Source organism: Haemorhous mexicanus, chromosome 1 (assembly GCF_027477595.1).
Source record: "Haemorhous mexicanus isolate bHaeMex1 chromosome 1, bHaeMex1.pri, whole genome shotgun sequence".
Taxonomy (NCBI): Eukaryota; Metazoa; Chordata; class Aves; order Passeriformes; family Fringillidae; genus Haemorhous; species Haemorhous mexicanus.
This window is the reverse complement of record NC_082341.1, coordinates 13,671,189-13,693,975: the sequence shown is the minus strand read 5'-3', so window position 1 is coordinate 13,693,975 and position 22,787 is coordinate 13,671,189. Positions and strand designations below refer to the sequence as shown.

General features: G+C 38.8%; 1 protein-coding gene across 13 annotated transcripts in view; it reads right to left on the bottom strand.

The window, feature by feature from the left end:
- PARD3 (par-3 family cell polarity regulator) overlaps positions 1 to 22,787 on the bottom strand; it is a 447,781-nt gene that overhangs the window by 373,658 nt on the left and 51,336 nt on the right. The window contains exon 1 of one of the 13 annotated variants that reach the window (XM_059840309.1): positions 15,502 to 15,700. The exons of the other annotated variants lie outside the window; for them this stretch is intronic. Within the exon in view, the coding sequence (XP_059696292.1) occupies positions 15,502 to 15,657 (156 nt within the window). The 5' untranslated portion in view covers positions 15,658 to 15,700. Of the gene's footprint in view, positions 1 to 15,501; positions 15,701 to 22,787 lie in introns of those variants that run through there. 13 annotated transcript variants of the gene reach the window in all.

Here is a 22,787-nt window from a genome sequence, read left to right as displayed (position 1 = left end):
ATGCTACAGCTGCTTCTCCAGCATGATCCAGAGACAAACCTGTCACCCAAAAAGAGGGGGGTGTCACACAGAGAGGAGCCTTACACTAGACACAGTCAAGTTTCAGGGAGGGACATCACACACTGATGTGTTACTGTCACATTTGCGAGTATCTGATCAAGGCAAACATATCTGAAAAGGTTTTAATACAATTTGTTTAATTACTAATATTAAGAATTGCTTTGAATACTACAAATTAGGCATATTCCAAATCACAGCATCACAGAATGTTAAGGGGTTTGAATGGATCTTAAAGATCATCTAGTCCCAACTCACCCTGCCATGTGCAGAGACATTTCTCACTAGGTCAGATTACTCAAGGCATTACCCAAGCTGGCTTTAAAAACTGCCAGGGTTGGGGCAAATATACTGGGTTTAAAATGGACAGCGAGGACAGGGAGGTACTTCTTATTGGGTCACAAACACACTTACTCCAATATAATTGCCTAGGTCTATTTCAGATCTGTCTTAGTTTTTAAAAAAAGGAAACAATTACTGTAGTCTTCTTTTATTATTCACTTAGACCTCACTATAAATAGTCTAGATGAAGAAGTACTCTATCACATTATGGACAGAATACAAACAAATGCTCATATTTACACACTGTAAATCCATTTCCATGCTGCTATATCACTATGTGCTAGAAGCATCTCCCCATCTTATCAATAAGATTTACAATGTAGTATAAGTAGGGGAAAAAACATTAAAATAGCTATTGAAAAATCCACATCACTGTAAACATCAGGATAAATTTAAAAGTATTATATAAATTAGTCACTCAATGAAAGCGTGATGAATATCACTCTGTACTGTAAATCCACCAACAAATAACATCTTTACTTGAGCATGCAAAATACCTAGCTATAGCCAGATCAGCACTACAATCTTAGAAAAATAGAAAGTAAGATCTATGTTTTTTAAAAAATAAACTTATAATCTACAGATTCATCTACTGATGCCAATACAGAAAGCTAAATATAGCTAAAGCATGATTAACAAATAATTTTTTTTTCTACTGACAACCTACACAAAGGTTGTGTACAACCCTACAAATTGTGTACAACATTACAAATCATTAAATTTTGTGATATAAAAAGGAAAAAAATTACCCAACCCTCTGCTATGGATTACAGAGATATTTTTGTGAAGTTATAAATTGTAAGCACAAGATATCTGTCCTTAGTTCCAACAGCTATCTCAAAGCTCATTACTTTGGATATAAACTTGAAAAGGGGAGAAATAACCCCCTAAAAACCCCACAACATTTAACTGAACTCATTTCATCTATCATTGTAATGCCCAGTCTTCTGATCACCAGACATGAAAGACTGTGACAGACGCCTTCTCTACTACTCCAAACAGTTTAGGATCATCCCTCAGTGTTGGCATCTCTTGCTTCCCTCTACAGCTCATTTTATAGTTCTGTCTAAGAGCACAAGTCTCAGTCACCTCTAAAAAAATGCTGGTGACTTTCTACTGTGGACAATAAAACCTTGATATTCACCCTTCCACTTAACTTCCTTTTTTTTTTTTTTGCTATAGACAAACTTCTCCCTTATTCCATAGCTGTTAATCTTTAGAGCTTTTGGGGACAGAGCTTGTCAAACATCTTTCAGAAATTCAAGTGAGAAATATCACCCAAATTCCACCACTTATACTAACAAACATATGAGATAGAAAACATGTCGACCCTCCCCACAAGATCAAATTCATAAAAACATCAGGATGTAAGAGGAGCAACCAATTGCAAAGTCTTCCTTTGTGTTTGCTCCTTTACCAACTCAGACTCTGCTCCTGCTTGCAAGCAGTTGGATTGTATAACAAAATCTGAGCTGGCTGTGCCACATTCCTTCTCCTCATTACCAAGGTGTACCATAACAACAATTTCTCCAAAACAGACTTGCCCAAAGTCATACAGGATGTCTGTGACAGAGTCAAAACACAGCCAGCTACAGGAAGAGTGGAAAATCAGTTTTTCCCCAGAGGTCCTCCAGTAGCTCTGCTGACTCCCAGAAGAGAAATATGTGCATCCTCTCTCCTCTCACAGTTAGATCACTGGGATTTCTGTGTATTCTGCTTATATGCTGTACTGGAATGCTCTTCTTTAAAATCTGGAGACTTCCTACTTTCTTTCACCATTTATCATCTAAAAAGTTTTCATTTTTAAAAAAATATATAGGCCCTGTCCTAATTCCATCTACAATGAAGCTCATTGCCATGTCACTAATTTACTCCTTCCAAACTTTTTCTATTAAATTAATTCACTGTGTTACAGAGGTTGCTATTGATTTATCTACTGAACTAAACACATAATGAAGCAGAAATTTAAACCAAAAAAAAAAAAAAATTGCTTTTTTCTTATTATTAATTTTGTCATGGCTCCAAGAATAATTCCCTCAACAGCAACAAAAAACCATATGCTTTTCCACTTCAGTCTCTCTGTAAAACCAGCTTTCTAGCAGTAGAGTTAAGAAAGTAAGTAGTGATGAAAAGAAACTTGAAAACAAACAGAAAGGACAAGTTACTAAAAAACTCAGGCTGCATTTTAGAGATTAATATAACTAGAACTTTTTAAAGGGACAATTTTCTTCAGATTATTATTTTGATGGCACAATTTTAGGATTATAACAGAGAAACCTGAAGCAAAATCAGTAAGCCTAAAGGTATTTTTTTGATTGATCAAAGCATGAGATACAGCTGCTACATTTTATGAGTCCAACCCAAATGCTGATCTAAACAGTATGAGCAAAGACAAGCTGGGTAACAATTTGCAACAGGTTTTCAATTTCAGGGTATGAGAATCATGAAGTGTTTACTAAAATGCAGCAGAAGATTAATGTGTTAATCCCTGCAAGTTACCAAAACATAAATTCACTGAATGCATCAATAAGTACCTATCAACTCTTGGAGTGATTTAAAAGGAGCTTATCTGAGCTCCATATCACCAAGCTGTTACATTTGGAAATGATTAAGAGCAGGTAAAAGCAGTTTCAAGTATTTGTTTAAGCTGGATTCAATACCCATACAGTAACTAGGAGGTCCTATGGAAATCTGAAGGAAACACTGCCCTTTCCATAGGATGGATGCAATACATTCAGAGGGGCTAAACAAGCACCTTACTTCCCAAGAAAAGTGAGTGTACACATAACAGCCCATTTTAATTTTTTTTTTTTTGGCAGATAAAAAACAGTTGCTTTTTGGAAGCCATAAAAAGGAAGGGGGTGGGGAAGGGAATGAGTGGGTACATCAAGATGATTATCCTGATCTTAGCACCAGCAAGCATCACACACCAGCTCTGCAACACCTTTACAGAACAAACCTTCACATTATTACAAAATACCATCACTCTTTTGCATTTGATGGCCACTCAGAAGACTGAGAATGGGAATTAAGAGAACAGAGCCAAGATGCAGAGGGCTAGACAGAAATGCCCTGAAGACCTACCCTGCTCGGGCTGGACCCTGCTGCCTACAGTCACAAACCTTTAACTTGCAAGCTGGTTAAGCAAGGAAGGCTCCATATTCAAAGATTTAAATAGTCTATTACAGAGTTTATTTGCTTACTAAACCACCACTTTATCACTTGGAAGGACTAAAGTCTTACATTTTTACTAATTAGTAGATGTCAGCTGTTATTCTTTCAAGATGTATAACAGGAGGGAAAAAAGTTTATTTCCCTGTTCTGTAATCCACATGTAGCTGTTCAGATGCCTAAATGCCAACTCCAAGACATTAGGCCAAAGGCAATGCTCAAGTTATTTAGTTCATTTGCATCTGAGTTAAGTGTCTGTATTCAGTCCAGCTAACTTCTGATGGAGCATGGAAGGAGGAAGAAAAATGAATTCATTATATTTCAGTAACTGAACATATTTTGACATGTACAGAACTGAAGTTCAGTGAATTGTTTTGTAGCAGCAAGCATCAACATTCGTAATAATTCAGGACATCATTGTCATGACAAGAAGACAAACTATTACACCACTGTCTGCATCTGTTTCCCCAGTGCAAATCTGCCCATGTCTGTGAGCAAGCACCAGGGCCAATGCTCCATCACTTGTCTGTGGAGCAAACAGGTGCAGGAGCTGATAGGGAAGAGTTGGGACTCAGTCTGCATCTGCAACACTGGTGTTGTGCCTCAACAATGTCATAAAGTGAAAAAAACACTGCCCAGTGTCATTCATCAAAGCATTGTGATGGTGTCAAGAAAAGAAATATGTTCTTTGCTGTCAACTTGTTTTAATGAAAATGCATTGCAATATTTAAATAGTTTTCAAAGCTGACTTCTATTTCTGACAGCTGACAGATTTATGAAAGTTATTTTTGATGAAAAATGAGCAACAAGATTAACAATATTCAAAACAAAGAAATCAATGTAGTCTGCCTGAACATGCCAAAGTACTAACAGAGGAAGAGAAAGTAACTCAGTAAAGCGAGATCTGTAGAGGAGAACCTGAGGCAGTTTAACAGTAATGTTTAAAGTTCACAATATTTTAAAAATTGAAACAGCCCTTAATGAACAAACTGACCTCAAATGTGACAGACTGTAGAACACTAGGGTTCTCTCAAGCACGAACACTTCATGTTTGATCTTGCTCTCATTAAAACCAGAATGAAAGCAATGAAAGACAAATGGTAGAGTTATTGCCACCTCGATTTTCTTGGGTTTTCTTTTCAGGAAACAATTCTGTGGAATTTTTTTGGTTTTGTGAGGTTTCTCTTTAGCGGGTTTTTTTTTGGTTTTGGTTTTGGGTTCCCCCCCTCCCAAGGAATTAGCAAATGAAGTAGAAAACTACATTATGAAAACTTTGCCTAACTCATTTTGAATATGACAGGGACAACTAAAGCATTTTTAAGTTTATAGTAACCTTTTCAACTATCTCTTTAATATGTATAGCATACAGCAGATCTAAGTTCAAGAGGCTGTGTAAATTTTTTTTCTGATCACTAGGAATAACCATACCCATCATCCTGCTCTGAACTACCTCTTTCCAACTTTTGGTCCTGAATTCTATCTTACGCTTCAGAAACCAGTCGAGGAAAGATTTTTGAAACCATTTCCATTCCTACCAAAGTTATGGCTCTACTTGACTATAAAAGCAAGAGGTGATAAAAGCCATTGGTGCAGGAGGAAAGCTGCCATATTTGCCATCACGGAAATGTAACTCACACAACTTCAAGGGTTGAACATAAACTCTTCAGAAGGGACAGGCAAGGAGGCAGAAGTCAGGTAGCCCTGTATATGTTAGGAACAGCTTTGATTGCTTAGAGCTAAATGATGGTGATGCTAGAGATGAGTGTTTATGGGGAAGAATCAGGGAGAAGGCCAACAGGATGCATATCCTGGTGGGAATCTGTCACAGACCACCTACCACCATCAAGTTGCAGAGGAACTATTTTATAAGCAGCTGACAGAAGACTCACAGTCGCTGGCCCTGGTTCTCATGGAACACTGCAACTTACCAGATGTCTTCTGGAAATACAGCAGAGAAATAGTCCAGGAGCTACCTGCAGATTATGGAAGGTGACCTTCCTGACACAGCTGGTGAGGAAGTCACCTAGGGAAGGTGCCTGTTGGTCCTGTTATCTATAAACAGAGAAGGACTGATGGGTGATGTGATGGTTGGAGGTAGTCTTGGGCACTGAGTTCACAAAATGATAGCTTTTGATTCTTCAAGTATGAAAGAGGCAGAACTGCCACAGGCAGCAGAACTGTGACCCTGGACTTCCAGAGGGCAGACTTTGGCATGTTTAGGAAGCTGAGTGGCAAGAGTCCCTTAGGAAGCAGTACTGAAGGACAAAGGAGTTCAGGAAGGCTGGACATTCTTTAAGAAAGAAACTGCAAAGGCACAGGAACAGGATGGCCCCACATGCTGAAAGACAAGTCACTGGGGAGAAAGATGGGCCTGACTGAACAGAGAGCTTTGATTGGAATTCAGGGGGAAAGAATGAGAGCTTATGACCTTTGGAAGAAGAGACAGGTCATGCAGGAGGACTACAAGGATGTTGTGAGGTTATGCAGTAAGAAAATTTGAAGGACCAAAGCCAAACTGGCTCTGGAACTTAAAACTGGCTATTGCCATGAAAGACAATAAAAATGTTTCTATAAATACATTAGCAACAAAGTGAAGGCTAAGGAGTATCTCCATTCCTTACTGTATGCATAGGGAAGCACAGTGACAAAGGATGAGGAAATGGCCAATGAACTTAATGCCTTCTTTGCCACAATCTTATATCAAAGAGGAGTTCTACAGGTACCTAATCCCTGAGCTGGAAGACAGGGATGAGGAGGAGAATAAAACCACCATAATTCAAAGGAAGCAATCTGCTACACCACTTGGTCACACTCAGGTCTATGGAGCCAGATGGGATCTACCCGAGGGTACCGAAGAAGCTGAGTGTTCAGTGAGCCCTTTTCCATCATTCATTAGCAGCCATGGCTAACCAGAGAGGTCCCAGAAGATCCAGAAAACTACAGGCCTGTCAGCCTGACCTCAGAGCTGGGAAAGGTCATGGAGCAGGTCATCTTGAGTGCCATTACCCAGTACATCCAGGACAACCAGGGAATCAGGCCCAGCCCGCACTGGTTGATAAAAAGCAGGTCCTGCTTGACCAACCTGATCTCATCCTATGACAAGGTGACCGCTCACTGGATGAGGGAAAGGCTGTAGATGTGTCTGCCTAGACTTTACTAAAGCCTTTGGCACCATTTCCCACAGTATTCTCCTCGAGAAACTGGCTGTTCATGGCTTGGACAGGCAAGCTCTTTGTTGGGTAAAAGACTGGCTGAGCAGCAAGGCACAGACCCAGTGGTGGTAAATGGAGCTACATCCAGCTGGCATCCAGTGGTGCTCCCCAGGGCTCAGTATTGTCTCCATTATCTGTTTAATATTGTTATCACTGATCTGGATGAGGAGATCGAGGGCACCTTCAGTCAGTTTGCATGGAACACGAAGCTGGACAAGAGTGCTGATCTGCTGGAGGGCAGGAGGGCTCTGCAGAAGGATCTGGACAGGCTGGATCAGAGAACAGAGGCCTGTGGTCTGAAGTTCAACAAGGCAAAGTGCAGGATGCTGCACTTGGGTGACAACAACCCCTGCAACACTCCAGCCTGAGGGAAGAGTGGCTGGAAAAATGCCTGGAGGAAAGAGACCTGGGGGTGCTGAGTATGACCCAGCCTGTGCCCAAGTGGCCAAGAAGGCCAGTGACATCCTGGCTTGGATCAGCAACAGTGCAGCCAGCAGGACCAGGGCAGTGATTGTTCCCTGTACTCAGCATTGGTGAATCTTGAGTCTGTTTCCAGTTCTGGGCCCCTCACCCAAGAAGGACACTGAGGTGCTGGAGTGTGTCCAGAAAAAAGGAATAGAGCTGGTGAAGGATCTGGAGCGCAAGTCTTAGGAAGAGAAGCTGAGGGAACTGGGGGTGGTGTTTAGCCTGGAGAAAAGGAGGCTCAGGGGAGACCTCATCACTCACTGCAACCACCTGAAAGGAGGTTGTAGCAAAGTGGGGGTCTGTGTCTTCCCCTACCAACAAGTGCTAGAACAGAAGGAAATGGCCTCAAGTTAGGCCAGAGGAGCTTTAGATTTGATCTTAGGTAAGATTTCTTTACAGAAAAGCTTATCAAGCATGAGGACAGGTTGCCCAGAGGAGTGACTGTGTCACCATCCCTGGAGGTATTTAAAACAAGTGTGTATACGGCACTCAGGGACAGAGTTTTGTAGTGGCTTTGGCAGTGCTAGGTTAACAGTTGGACTGATTATCTTAGAGGCTTTTTTCAACTTATTCTTTGATTCTATGATTCTAAATCTATAATGCACTATTTTTGCTATTTTTTTTACTTTTCATTTCTTGACTACATCTAATTCATCTGAAAGGTAATTTTCCTAAGATTGACAAGGAAATCAAGATCTTGATTTTTCAGTTTTAAACTTGGACCACATGAGACATCTCACTATTTCTGACCCTAGTGAAAACTAGAGTAATAAAGCCTGTGGGAGAAAAGAAAAAATTAAAACAACATCGATTTTTCACAAAGAAAGTACCCTAGAAGAAAAGCTGTCAGTCACAGATGACAAGAAGCCAGTTACAGCAGAAGCACGAAATGTGAGCATCACTCTCTCACTACTTTCTGTTTATTTTAAATAACAGATGAACAGTCATTAATATTTACTGTATTTCAAATTAGTCACATAACACAATATTCAGCCTGAAGTCAGATTAGGCAGCAGCTGGTTAGATGGATGTCATCTGTCAGGGGCTGTTCTTCTAAAAGCCACTAATACTGTCAGTGAAAATTACAGTCTACAAATCAAAAGAACGTTAAGTGTTTGAACTGAAACATGTATGAAATCAGACAGTTCCCACTGGATTTTCCCCATGTGCTATTACCTCCATGATCAATTCACACTTCAAGTGACAGAAATTGCTGAGAAAGCAAAACATTCCTTGCTTTTTATCTGAGAAGTATACTTTGAGCCAGGGGATATATTTTCAGATAATTAAAAATTATTTTCTTTCCTTTTTATCAAGAAATATTAAAATCAAGCTGCTGTAAAGCAAAATGCTCACTTACTCTTTTACAGGACAACAGGGGGCAAAACTTTGTTGCTATTAGAAAAGTGAAAACATCTTAGTTGGAAATGAGATAAAATCCTTTTCCATTAGAAATTCTGTAATTTTAAAATACAACTTCTTCTTTTAGTATTAAAATGAAAACAAAGACCATTCACTTAGAACTTTGGAAACTGTTCAAAATACATGTCAAAATATTGATTATACAGCACAAAAAACTCCCACAATTTTTATACCATGCAAGGATCACCATTCCACAAAAACAGCAGCATAGCACCTAAAACATATTTTTAAGTACGGATACTAAAGGGGACTAAAGGGTACTAAAAAATGAATTTTCTCTTAGTTAACTAACTAACTGTTTCTGCTAAGGTGCTGAGAATATGAGCATTTTGAAATGGAGTGTTATGATATGTATATCCAGAAATCATTCTTCTTCTTTTTTTTTTTTGTCCCATCTAGTTTGTATTTGGCAGGCTTTTCCGCCTCTTAACTGGAACAAAATGGCTAAACCTAGAAAAGTATTATTGAAACTGACAACAGTTTCTTTTGAAATGCACCATCCCCATTTTGAGGATATAATACTGCACAAGAAGCAGCAAAAAAATGCATGCACGCTGCTTCTTGCTAATCAGGGAATGCCACCAAGAATTTTAAATTAATAATCAGTGTGCAGCAGTACTGGCTGGGTGCCAGCAGGATGCTGAGTCTGTACAGAAGGGTGGGCAGATCCCTACTGGGCAGCACTTGGAAGGTGAGGCAGGAGTGTACCCTTGTTGTGAAGGCAGCTCCTGCACACCAGGCTGGGACAGCAGCAGTGTAGCTGGAACATCCTGTCACAGTCACCAGCACAGTGGAGGCTGAACCATAGGATCTGCAAGGAGATGCCAAGAAAGCTGGGCTTAATCAGTTTAAAGAGGAAGCTAAAAGATTGCTGCTGTCATCTGTGACCTAATGGGTGGGAAGAAAGAAAACAGAGCTGGGATCTTCAGAGAGTTGACCCAGAAGTAGGAGGAGATGCAACAGTCACACTACTTGCAACATCAGGAAGTCAGATGAGGCTTTGGAAACAATTTTCACCTTGTCAGCAAGCACTGAAACAGGTGCACAGAGAGGCTGTGCAATCTACAGCCCTGGAGATGCTCAGATCCAGATCACACAGGACCTGCTTGCAGCAAGGGGTTGGACTTGATGCTTCCAAAGGTCCCTTCCAGCCTCAACCACTGTAGCTCTGTGACTCTGTTTTGTTTCTTTCTCTCAGTGCCTACATTGCAACAGCAGATGAAAAGCATTCAACCAAGGCAAGGTGGGTATTTGCAGCTGGGAGAAGTTTGGTGAATACACACAGAACCCACCAGCTCAGCACACTGCATTTGGCCAAACTGAACCTGGTACTCTGTGGGACACCACCAGCCCTTTGTGGGCACAAGCAAGAACAAGGACCTGCCTTCCCTGGCACCTCCTTTCTCAGCATGGGTAACATCATGCACTGCCAAATGGAATGGCCAGTTGGCTGTTTTGCTCCCTTGGCTGGCAGGGTTGGAGCACTGAATGCCTTTTTCACCCAGCTTTGCTAAGGGACACTCATTCTCTAATGTAACGTCCAGAGCTCTGCTGACAGCAAAGCTGCTCCCAGCATCAGACTGCTCCTTGCAGGAGAGGCCATTGAATCACCCCTCCTCCTATGACCTGTCCTTTTTTTCTGGCAGAGTTATCAGCACACTGACCCCACTTGTCACAACCAACAATTCCCAGTGCTGAAGCCAGGGAGGGATGGGAAGCCAGGGAAGATGGAAGGTCACACTCAAATGCAGCACCACCACAGCCTCAGATCAGCTAAAATCTGCCACAAAGCCACACTTTCAGGAACCAAAAAGTGTGGTTTATCTTGTTATCTTTTACATGAGCTATAACAACAATTACTCAAACAGAATTTAAAATAATAGCTCAATTTAGATCAGATGAACCTCTAAATTGTCAAAATAAAATCTATGTTTTGCTTGCATTAAGAAATCACCAACTAAATTTGAAAACCTCCTGGCAACATGGTGTTATTTTAAGACCATAACAAAATATTTCTTGAGATGATATGCAATGCCATAATAACTTCCAGGACAAGGCACCAAGAGAAGGAATCCATGACTCTGGAAGAGGACAACTTCTCTCTCAGTGCACTGGAAATCAGTAGCAAGGAGAGCACTAACCAACACCACCACAGCAAATGCCATCAAGGCACAATGATTTACACTGCTGTAGGGAGCACTCCAACACATCTACCACAATCTCCATGAACAAGCCTCAGTAAGAAAAGGAAAACATGACTTTAAGACTCACCATGGCCAAACCTCTCACTATCATTCCACTCTGCTTCGATTTTACTCTGTTTAACTGAAGGTGAGCCTACTTCACCAGCTACAACCCACCTCACCCTGCTGCGACCACAGCTTTAATAATATCAGCCAACCTCTATGGTTAATAGCTTGCCAGGCTCCACAGGGAATGAGTTTTGCTAGGCCAACTTTCTACTAATAAGCCAGCTGCCAGAAGAACCTACACACTCTTATCTCCCAGTGCTCTGTTACACATATCACATGCTTTTCCTCTTTACACGCTTGTCTGGTCTCATTAAAAAAAAAATAGGATCAGATTTTTCCCAACAAATCCTCAGGCTCACACTTAAAGCTGATTTCCCTCTCCCGAAAGAAGGCATTCAAGATTCCCCAGAGAATTCAAAATAAACTCTTGCAAAAGATAGGAAGAAAATAACTAGATGAAAGGTAATCACAGATCATGGTTTTCAAAAAAAAAAATCTTAAAATGAAATGAGATTAATTAATATTTCTTTAGTAATTACAAACCATTTGCTGGTAGCTGGTGCTATGGCTTTTTGCTCACCAGACCTGTCACACACCAATAATCCTGGTCCTGGGACATCTACTATGTATTGATGTGAAAAATCATTACCCTTTTGGGCAACCCCCTTCCTCGCATCACCAACCTTCCCAGTGCCATTCTTCCATTCAGTGTTTCTTTCTAATAAGACAGTAGAAAGTCTAACTCATAGGCCTTTCCCTGCTCTCAGATGTTCATAACAAGGCATCTGGAACACTTCTGTTAACTGAGTCATATTTAAACACAGGGACTAGAAGATTTTCTAACAACACCCTCTTTGTATGCATTGCCTTGGATCTGGGATAGTGGGCAGTGAACCCCACATGGTTCAGGAATTAGAAAGCTTAAAAGAAAAGGGAAAAAAAAGTTTGTCATCTCAATTCTGTAGAATTCCATGGAAGAAAAATAGGAATATTAATGAATAAACCACAAATCAGCAGTCTACGTAAGCCTTGCATGAGCATGGAACTTTGCCAGGTTCCAAAAGGCTGTATGCAACACATAAGTAGTTATCAGGAAAACAGTTTCAGATCTTAATTAATCCGCTGAGGCTCCAGCCCACATCCCAGCAATCAGTCAGCTGGTGAGGACAAAGAGAAATAAGACTTGAGAGGCTCTCACAAAACAGCTAAAAATAAAACTGGATCTATTTTTTATGGTCTCCTGCACATGAGGATTTTGATCTCAAATTTTTACTTACTTACAGTTTATACTTCATGCACTTTCTTCTTCATTCAAAGCACAAGAGACAACCACTTAAAACTATCAAATATTTTATACATTATGTTGTATAATACTTGTACATTTAAGAAGACCAGCCTACATATTTCTGGAATGTGATTTCTATCCAGATCAACCAATATGACACTATCAGCAGCCAGTGAACGTAATTACCAGATTTTCTACCTCAGAACCGATAAGCCTAGGGGAAACAACAGAATAAAAAAGTGATCTGTACCAATAAGTAATTTGATGGGAAGATTATCTTGAAAGAGGTTCATTGCTACATCAGATAAGATATTTGATACTGTTGGGTTTGAACACTTCATGATTTTCCATTTCTAGTAAGTTAGCTAAGCTAACAAAAAAACCCACAGAACAGCAAGAGAAATGCAGCAATTTGCCTTAACATTTTCTTACATCACTGTAATTTAGAAAATGTAAAAAATGTTTTTAAAAAATGTTCTCAGATTCTTATTACTATTTTACCAGTAATTAAACAGTTTTCGTTAGGGGGGAGGTCAAAATGAAATTTTACCACAAAAAAGAAAAATAAGAAATTAAACTGCAGACAAGGGAGGTCAGTGATAATAAGACCAAGGAAGCAGAAGAAGATTTTGCAACATGCTGTGATTTTGAGAGACTTTGATATCTATCTACCAAAACATTTAAAAAGTAATTTTGGCTTGCCTGCCTGTATAAGCAGAAGCAGAGTATTGTTCCTCCAGAGAACCACCCAAGTAAAACCACATATATTGTGAGCAGCAAAGTCTCCTATTGTCTCCTAAAACAGCAAAGACCAAAGCACAGTTTTAAATATTCTCAGATGTCAAACATCTATTAGAAAAATGTTTTTTATAAATTAGAAAGAAACTCAATCAACAAAGAAAAGCCTTTTTAAGTAACATTTCTCTTGATGCTGTAGGTAAACTTCTGCTCACTCAGTAACCCAGGCCTGGAAGGAGTGTGACCACCAGTGACACTGTGCTGAGCACAGTTAGGTCTGGCTGCTTGAAAACTGATCAGACTCTGGTAGCTTCAAACCCATAATTTTTCAAGTCCAACAGTTACAAATGCAGTTGTGCTTTGTGCTCAACAGCATTTCCAATACACACAGAAGTGGCTGCCCTCGTGGGAAGGGGGGAGGGCAGGGAGGAGGTAAGAATGGTTCTGTCTCACTTAATTATAATGATCTGAAGATTGAAACAAGACCAAGCCTGTAGGAAAAATTAACTGTTCTTACAGTTACTGGAGCATTTAGAAGGGGAAAAAAATACATTCTTGAGTCAGAAAAGCCCTTATTTCTATCTTTCCAATATACAAAAGTTATCAAAATGGACCTTTGTCTGGAGTGCTTCATTTCAGATGTATCACCCGCTAACATTGTAACCAAGCCAAAGTAGTAAAAAATCTCTTAAAACTACTCCCATAATTCTGCATATATGAGTACTGGAGTTCAGACTTACATCCCTATGAATAAGAATTATTAGCAAAGCACTTTTTCTGGAAGTGGCACCATAAAAGATTTAGCTAAAGCAGATGATGCTTTTTTTTATTTTCAATAAAAATACAATTTAGAAGATTAAATAATTAAACCAACAAGAATACACATTCAGAACTTGTTCAAGCAACAGCCGGAATTCAGTAATTGAGCATATTTTTCATTAACCACTAGAGGTCACACAGTAACCATGGCAGACATCCAAAAGATGAGTGGACTCAAGAACCTTATGGTCTGTCAAAATCAAAATACACGGGTACTGTGTACACTGATTTGCACCCACAAATAAAATTCTGAAATTAATGCGAGTAGCCTAGATCCCCAAAAGATTCGAGGAACTTGAATGTTCACAGATGTCATTTAGTATTTCACATTTTCATAAAACTGAGATTTATTATTTTTACTTCTAGAAAACACATCAAATAATGGGTGGAAGTGCAGCAGGATTGTCAGAGCTTACAGCACTTTTGAATGTTTTTCTGATTTCAACTATTTCCTCATTTGAACTTCTGGAACTTCAATTCAAGAAAAACAGCTTCAGCTATGCCTATAATTAACACTAAAGAATCCCAATAAACTGGAATATTCTAATATTTTACCAGTGAATTTCTTGCTATGTAAATAGACATTTTAACATTCCAAGAACAAGAGAAAACAGTAATAAAAACAAATATGATCCCACACATATAAAATACATTGTGTCTTTAATCAGATACTGAAGTTTACACTGGACAGAAAAACTTACATTCCCTTAAATCTGAATGGGTATATGCCCTCAAAAATTTAGATGCAGTTGGAAGGGTCAGGGTCTGGAAACTACTTGCTTGCAAGAAATTCACTTTAGTGCTATTGAAAATCTAGTCTATTTCAAAACATTTGAAGAAACACTATTTGCAATGTGTTAAAGCACTTTATGTTGTACACAGCTAATTAAAAACTCCCTGTAAAGTTAATTTAAACCTTTCAAGAAGGTGCACACAAGTGCAGAGCGAGAGATGGATCAGAGTCAGTGATCCTGTACTCCTTCCATATTAGATCAAATTTCAGAGATCAGTATACAAAGATATTTCATGAACTGACTCACTTTTTATTCCCTTTACAACAGTTCACACTGCATCTTCTCTTTGGAGAGATTTCATTTAATTAGATCCCAGCAACAAAATATAAAGAAAGACCTGTGTATGAAAATCTTTTACTATGGCAAAGCAGCACTGCCTAGGCATTAAACTGCCCTCTAACCCAAGAACTGGTCTCACCAGAACAGGTGCTTCTGTTGACTTGCATTACCTGTTCTGGAATAAGTAAGATATTTCACTCCCTAAAGCTCTCAGTCTGGTACATTTCAACATTAAAAAAAAATAATAACAATGAAGAGCAGTGGAACAGCTGTAATCTGAATAATAATTTCAAAAGTTTCAGCACCCATCATGTTTTTCAGCACAACAAACAACACTACCAAAGCTCACAGGACACCTACTGCACTATAGGAGTGATTCCTTGAGAAAAAACAGAAATCATAAATTACATCTTAAAAGCAGAAAAGATGCAGACTTTTCTCAGCACAAAATTAACACCATAAATCTATCTAGCTCTTAAGAAATATTATAGGGAAAACTCCAGCTTTACTTGCACACAAGCTTGTATGCTCACACATACCTACAGACACACAGACTGCAAGTCAGCAGAGATTGCTTACTGCTTCATAGTAACACAGCAAGACTTACAAACTCCACAAAAATTTAGAAGGCAAGAATTTTTTCTGAGGAATATTCAAATACAAACCTGCTTTTTCTGTGCCTGCTTTTTCTGAGCACCCAATGTAGCAGACTTAAAGCTAAGAGACTTGGACTGTCTCCTAACTTTCACTGAATCTCTCCGGCGATCATATGAAAAAGACGAGGACTTCTTTGTAATTTTCCTCTTAGGTGTGTCAGCCATTTCATCCAAAGTATGGCTACCTTCAAGTAAACAGCATCCCAAGAAAGTAAGAACTCAGTATCAAGCTCCCACCAAGCTTGTATGAAACAGTCTTCAATCTACAGGAAATCTAGCAGCCTGTAAGGAATGGAGCCCACCAAAGAAGAGTTTCAGTTCTTCCAACAGGTTGTAAAAAATGAAAGAAGCCAATGGTCCTGCAATGCTGAATGTCACTGAAGAGCAGGCAGAACTCCTTCTTGCAGTTTAAACTCAGACAGGCTTCAGCGGTGATGCTAATCTGAGAACGTAGTGACTATCCTGCTGAGCACGCTAAAGGTGAACGGGAGGTAGTTCCCTGCACACCAACTGGGTGTGGAAGTACACCAACAGGGTGTGGGGATGAAGCAGAAGACTTTGGGTTCAAAGCATCTTCTTAACTCCTTCCTCTCTGGGCTACTGCTGGGAAGTCAAGTGAAAAGTCAGACTGGTGAAAGCTCCTCAAAAAAAGAGAGCTTACTTTCCTCTCTTTGGATCCAAGGCCCTTTCTGAAGAAACCTTCAGCATGCAGTAACCACCCCACAAAATGCATTAGGGGCCCTATTTTAATCTAATTTAAATATTCCATGCTCTCTCCTTGTCAGTAAGACTATTCACACTACAAACCTAGGATATACTTCAACTTCTAAGTCAACTAGAAAATAAAGTACCTGACTCTGAGCCTTACTGTCCTTCCTTGGAAATAACTACGAAGTTACAACAGTCTCTTAAGACCTGTTGGTATCAATGGATAAGAGGGTAATGAATTCTCATCCCAGTGACAGTGTGGGAATCTTATCAGACAGCTGAGATTGCAGCTTTTGTACCAGGACTGTGTTTAGGTAGGAATGTTTCTCTTGCATAAGGTATTAGTCAAGGAGCCCTACAAGGGTGTAGAGCCCCGAGAGTTGCTGCTACTGATTTCCATTAAACAAAACACATCCAAAGGGCCAAGCTCTACAAACCATTTAATCCATGTTGAAAGACAAGGAGGAAAACTACCTTTTGGCAAACTTGGACATTAACCAGGGTCTTTCCCAGAAACTTTTCCTTATTTTATTCATGATGCTACTTCACGTACAAAACAACTATTTATAGTTGCAGGATTATCCATTACTATAATTAAGCTCTAATATGGGTCAGTCCTCTGGTGTATGAGTCTCACTACCTCTGTTAGGAAATATCTGTGAAGTTGGAACAGCATTTCTTTTAAGACCTGCTGATATCAAGGAGTAAGAGAGTAGTATTAATGAATCCCCATAACCAACCTTTCCTGCAACTTCTTCCTTTGTTGTAGGATGAATAATCTACCTCTAGGACACAGTGAAATTGCTAAAATTAACCAAAAGCTATCAGAATGTTAAGTATTTATTAGCCAGAATGGCCTAATTCTAGATTCACTGCACATTTTTGTGGAGATTTACACTGTGAAGGATTATAAAGCACAGCTTTATATTATCTACAACTATATCTAACCAGTGAATCTGTAATTATTACAGGATATAGAAAAAATCCATTATTAAATATTTTTAGTACAAAGTCTCTCTTAATTGTGATGTGTTTATAATACTGTAGCAGTCACTATCTGTAGCCACACACTGACCTTCAATGTTACTAATATTTGACACTGAGACCATCATCACTTCAACACAGTCTGTGGTTTTCACCAAAGTCTAGATTAAAGAAACTTTTTCTCACAAACTAAAATCCTACTTAAATTACCAGTTTCCATGATTTACAAGCATCACCTTTTTGAAGAGTTAAAATAAGCAGAGAATTCAGTATCATGCACTTGCAAATGACACCTCAAGAAAAAACATATCCTCCAAAACTTTGTGTGAAGTATCTATTTCATCACAGATATTGTGATGAAAATTAAGGTCAAGGAAAGTTGGAAAACCTTTTGCAGACAGCTACTCTTATGACAGTTTTACTTGATGCCCCAGAGCTTCCACTGAAAAAAACAAAGAACCACTTCCCAATACCACCTCTGATTCCACAGCCATTTACAGTTTGCCTCTTACAACATCTTTTCAAGCCTGACATCCTGGTCCATTTAGACACTGCGGGTGGAGGATGTTAACCTGTACCTGGAGTCAGTGTTGGCATTTGTTCTGTGCTTTTTGCTATCTCTACAAAATCAGTTTTGGTTGCTTGGTTCAGGGCTGGAGGAAGCAGAGGGCTCACCAGCAGCACACACAGCAGAGAGATCCCACCACCCCTCGCTGCACCACAGAGACCACTCCAGCAGCTCCAGAGGCACCACTGAAAAGCAAGGTCTCAGCCCAGTCATGTTCCCATTCTTCCTATTCTTCCTTCATACCTCAACCACTGCCACCTGCAAAGTCCTCTCCCTTTCCTCCTCAGCTGGCCAGGTCCTTTGGTGAATTTACAATATTCATGAAATAGCAGAAAAATACTCTGTTAGTTTTGCAAGGAAAAGTCTTCTGTCCCTTGAGTGAACAAATGTGCCAGAGCCCTCATGAGCCAAGCAGCAGCACTGGGATGAAAATACTGGGGAGAGGCAGAGACAGGGCAAACTGCTGGAAGCCTTCTGAGATCTGGTTATATGCCTTGCAAGTAAGCCACTGTGTCCAGAGGTCTACTGCAAAATCAGAAACATTCTCCCAAACTAAGAGCTAGCTCAGAACTCATTAGTTTGTGTATTCAGTTAAAGCAGTCTCTCTTCCAAAGCACATCACCTTTGCCAAAATGATATTACATCCACCGTGTTATTGTCTACTCCCTGGATGCTTCTGCAACTCTTCCTGAGCAGCATTCACCATCCATGTGCAGTTTCCCACACAATAATGGAATTTGTCACTCAAGTATTCAAATCTTCCTTCTCTTCTTTCAGGACAATTGCAAATATATTGAACAATACATGCTTTATTTTCCATCTTCAAACCAGTTACACAGCCATAAAACCCTTCCTCTTGTTCCATGCCAAGTCTGTGGGTTTTTTTGACTGTGCTAACCCAGTCACTGTCGCTCAGGTCTGTCTTTCTGCTGAGAATACAGGCATAATATTGTGAGATATTACTTTCTTGACAATACTGTCATGATCTTCCCCATGCATGAGCCTGCTATTCCTCAGAGAACAGTTTTTACCAAAATATTCAATTTTCAGAAGTCAGATTTACCTGCAGCTCTTCAGATCTCCATGGAAACTGATTTATGGATTTACAAATGTCAGTCCTCTCCTACGTGAGAGTTCTTAGTGCAAAAATACAACTGTTTCAGCATTACAGGAAAGGAATATCAAAAATACACAGCAATCATGAATGGAAATGCTGTCACCACATAGATAGAAAAAACTAAGTGATGATGAGATTAACAATTTGAAGAACAGTGCTGAAAGAGGTGAAAAACTAAGTACTACAGTTAGGAGACAACATTTAGTTACATCTAATATCTCTTAGGGATTGAAAAATGCATGTTCCAATATTAATGATTTATGACCTTTATTTCCTCACTTCCACAGATATATGATTATATATTAGTCTCATCCATGAACACTGTGAAATTTAGTCTACTATTAGAAATACTACAAGCATTTAAATTTCATTCTTTGACTGAAAATAGTATTTATATTTTGAGTATGCTATTTTCAAATATGTTTTCATTAAACAGCAGCTGGGAATAAAGGCTGTACAAACATTTTGTTTTCTACTTTAGATTCATCAGCAAGACAGACCTAAAAATCATCATGTGGCCACATCCCAGCATTGAGTCAATAGTGGTAATACAAACACACCTGGTTTAAATGGACACATTCTGTTTTTACCAATTTTTCAGAATTTCAGTAATACAAAATGTCAATCTCTAAAAGCATAATTAAAATAAAAACCACTGCCAAACAGCAAATGCCATCAAGAGTCCATTGTTCAAAAACTGAATTTTTTTAACAGAAAATAATCATGGGGTTGTTAAATGATGGGTTTCTTTCCCAGTATCAATACTTTCCCAAGCTTGGTGGCTCAAACAGTTATTTTAAGCTGTTACAAGAAAAGAATGCCTTATGCTCAAAATGTGTTTTGCCAAGTCACTTGTGAGTAACAACAAATTGTTTCAAGGTCATCTGTTTTTCTGGGATACTGGGAATGAAGACACAGAACAAGAAGAGAGAAGCTGAACAGTGTGGCAGAAGATAATCATGGCTAGAGTTGAAAATATTTGATAGAAAGGTTTTGAGGGGGAAAAGGGTATACCAATCATGGTATGGTAAGTACTGCAAATCATATTTCTGAGTAACTTTTTGGGGTATTTTAAGGTTTTGCAGTCAGATTTGCTGCATAGAACCTGGAGAACTTGTTTTTTCATACAATCCAGGGTGTTAATCTGTTAATGGCAGAAACAAGAAGCACAAAGAGTTGTTACTCTCTACTCATGATTTTAGGGTTAAATTCTTAATTTGCAGAATCAAAGAGAAATCACATGTAAATTTTGCTGCATGTTTGCTTAAATGAGGCAGAGACACCCAAAATTTAGAATAAAAATCTACTTTGAGTATTCTGATTATGTAATGATGGAAATCTAAAGATAATACAACTTTATCTGCACAGCTTTCCTTAACTTCAAAAGCTCTACAAGATTTTTGAGTGAATGAACAGGCACAGGGCTACCAGAATCTCATTGTTTCTAACAGCATCCTGCTGTCACTGGCTGCCTATCCTGAATTTACTACAAAAATGGCATCTTGCATAACTGGCCCGAAAAATAAGAATGAGAGAGCAAGAATCAATAGCAGCAGAATACTGTAATCACATCCCTTCAGTCCCTAGCTAGCCTTTAACCTTAACATTATAATGCATTTGCTCAAAATAGCCTTATTTCTGTGTAGGCTTCCAGTTAACATTTGTTACAAACAAAATACAGTCATCCTTTCCAAACCACATTTTGTGTATCACATGCCTCTCTAACTCAACAGAGTCTTCCAAGAGGAAGTAAACAAAACAACAGTATTATTTAGAATTGACCATCTGTTTTAACACAAAACCCAAAAGTTCATTTCCTTTCCACTACACTGGGAAAAGGTCCTAATATGCCTTCACATTATGTGAAGAAGCTGCTCCATGACTTTTTCCCCACTAGAAGGCTTCACACTTCAAGCAAGCAGGCACTAACTTCATAATAATATTAATAGAATCTCTGTAGGTCTCTCAAAAGCAGATGCAAATGAAGCACAGTTGATTTCACTGAATTTCAGCTGCAGTTTGCTTACTTAACACAGTTAACTCTAGCTCATGACTGTTTACAAATTCCATTTCAGCACAGATCCATGAAATTAATCTCCATCCCATTCTCACCAGAAGTATTCCACTCTGGTGGAAACCAGCAACTTGTGTGTCTTTCTGGGAGGTACAAAGCTTGTCTGAGCAGCACTAAGCACCAACATCACCTTGAACTTCCAGTGACCTGGGCCAGATAGAGCAGCACGCACACAAACACTGTGGGAAGCGTGAGACTCCACTCCAAACAAGACCAAACCATATTCCTCTGGTTTTTATCACTGCACTCAGTGGTTGTAAGCATGAATTGAGCAGGTGAAGAGCTGACTGAATATTTGAAAATGTTAAGTCAAGCAAAGAAAGCCCATGCCTGCCTTAGTTTAGAGAAATAAAGCCAGGCTGTAAATCTAACCATATATCAAATTACTGTGGTTATTTTTAAGAACAAGTGTCGAATTTAGCAGTGATAAAGGAATTTATAAGATGCCAAAGCCTTTAGGATTTACATGCTGTTAATCCCAAATTAATTTGGCAGAAATAAGTATATTGGAGGAAACAAATTTAGGAATAATTGACATAAGGTTCACACCTACATTGTTTCAAAGTAGCTCTATTTGCCCAACTGATCATGACAACCAGTGGCTATTAATGGCAGATCTTTGTTCTCTTGGGAAGAAAAAACTCTGATTTTTCAGCAACATAGCTACATCAAACACAAACATCTTGATCTCTAAAGCTTCCCACTGAGCAACAGTCTGAGTATTTCTACTCATTAAAAAATTACATATAATTGCAAACAAAAATTTTTTTCAACTTGTTCAAAATATAAATTACTATTTCATTGAGAATTCAAATGGGGGCAAGTTAGATTCATATGCATACTTTGGGTTTGTTAGTTGTGTTTGGGTTTTTTTTTAACAAGATTACACCACAGTTTTCTCAACATTTTTTCATGGGTAAACAAGGGTCTATGAGATCTTAAGAGTAATCACTTCCATATTACACCCAAAGTGTGAGAATCACCCAAGTGTCTACGTGCCTCAATCTAGCCGAAGAAAACACAGTTAAAAATGGTTGGGTTCTGGTTTTTTTCTGCAGTTGGGTTTTGGGGTTTTTTTGCTGCTGAAAACGTCTGCCTACTAAAAAATGAACTGAGGTCATCAAGTATGCTATCATCAAGTTGGAAACTTATCAAGATGACATATGTTTTTTGAGAGTCTTCATAGAAAGGACTACTTTTGCAAGTTACAGAAATGCAAACTAAACAGGGTATTAACCTATCTTTAAAATATTGGTCTAATCACTAAATGCACAAGAAACCTGTATTTTTAAAATAATGGAAGTAGGTTACACAGCTGACTAAATGCTAGTTGAAAATATAATCTTGTTTCTTGTAGCCAAATATTTTTCAAAAACAGTAACAAGTCTGCCCATTTGTATTCATGTATACACGGAGATATATAAATGTAAAAAACACTGATATGTTTCCATACTTGAAAACTACCCATATCTCCACAGTAAAACCTGGAAAAAAATACATTTCAATAAATATTAAAAAGTTTTCTAAAAAAATTATTTAAATGAGCATTTAATTTTTTGATTATAAGGTTATTACCTTTAACTGCATTAACAAAGCAGTTAAAGGTAATAACCTTTTAACAGTTAACAGTTATATTCCACATTTCACATGCAGTGATATGTGGAATATAATTGTCCACATCTTATGTTGGCTAAGTTAGAGTGCTTTATGCACTTTCTCAATGAACTAAGTTAAAGGGCTTAAGTAAAGCTGTTTCAGAAACAAACAAAGGAACAAACAGCTTAGCAAAATCAGTTTTTCCATGTAGTTTGCTTCGTGTTTTACTCCTTTTTTTAAAGGAGGAA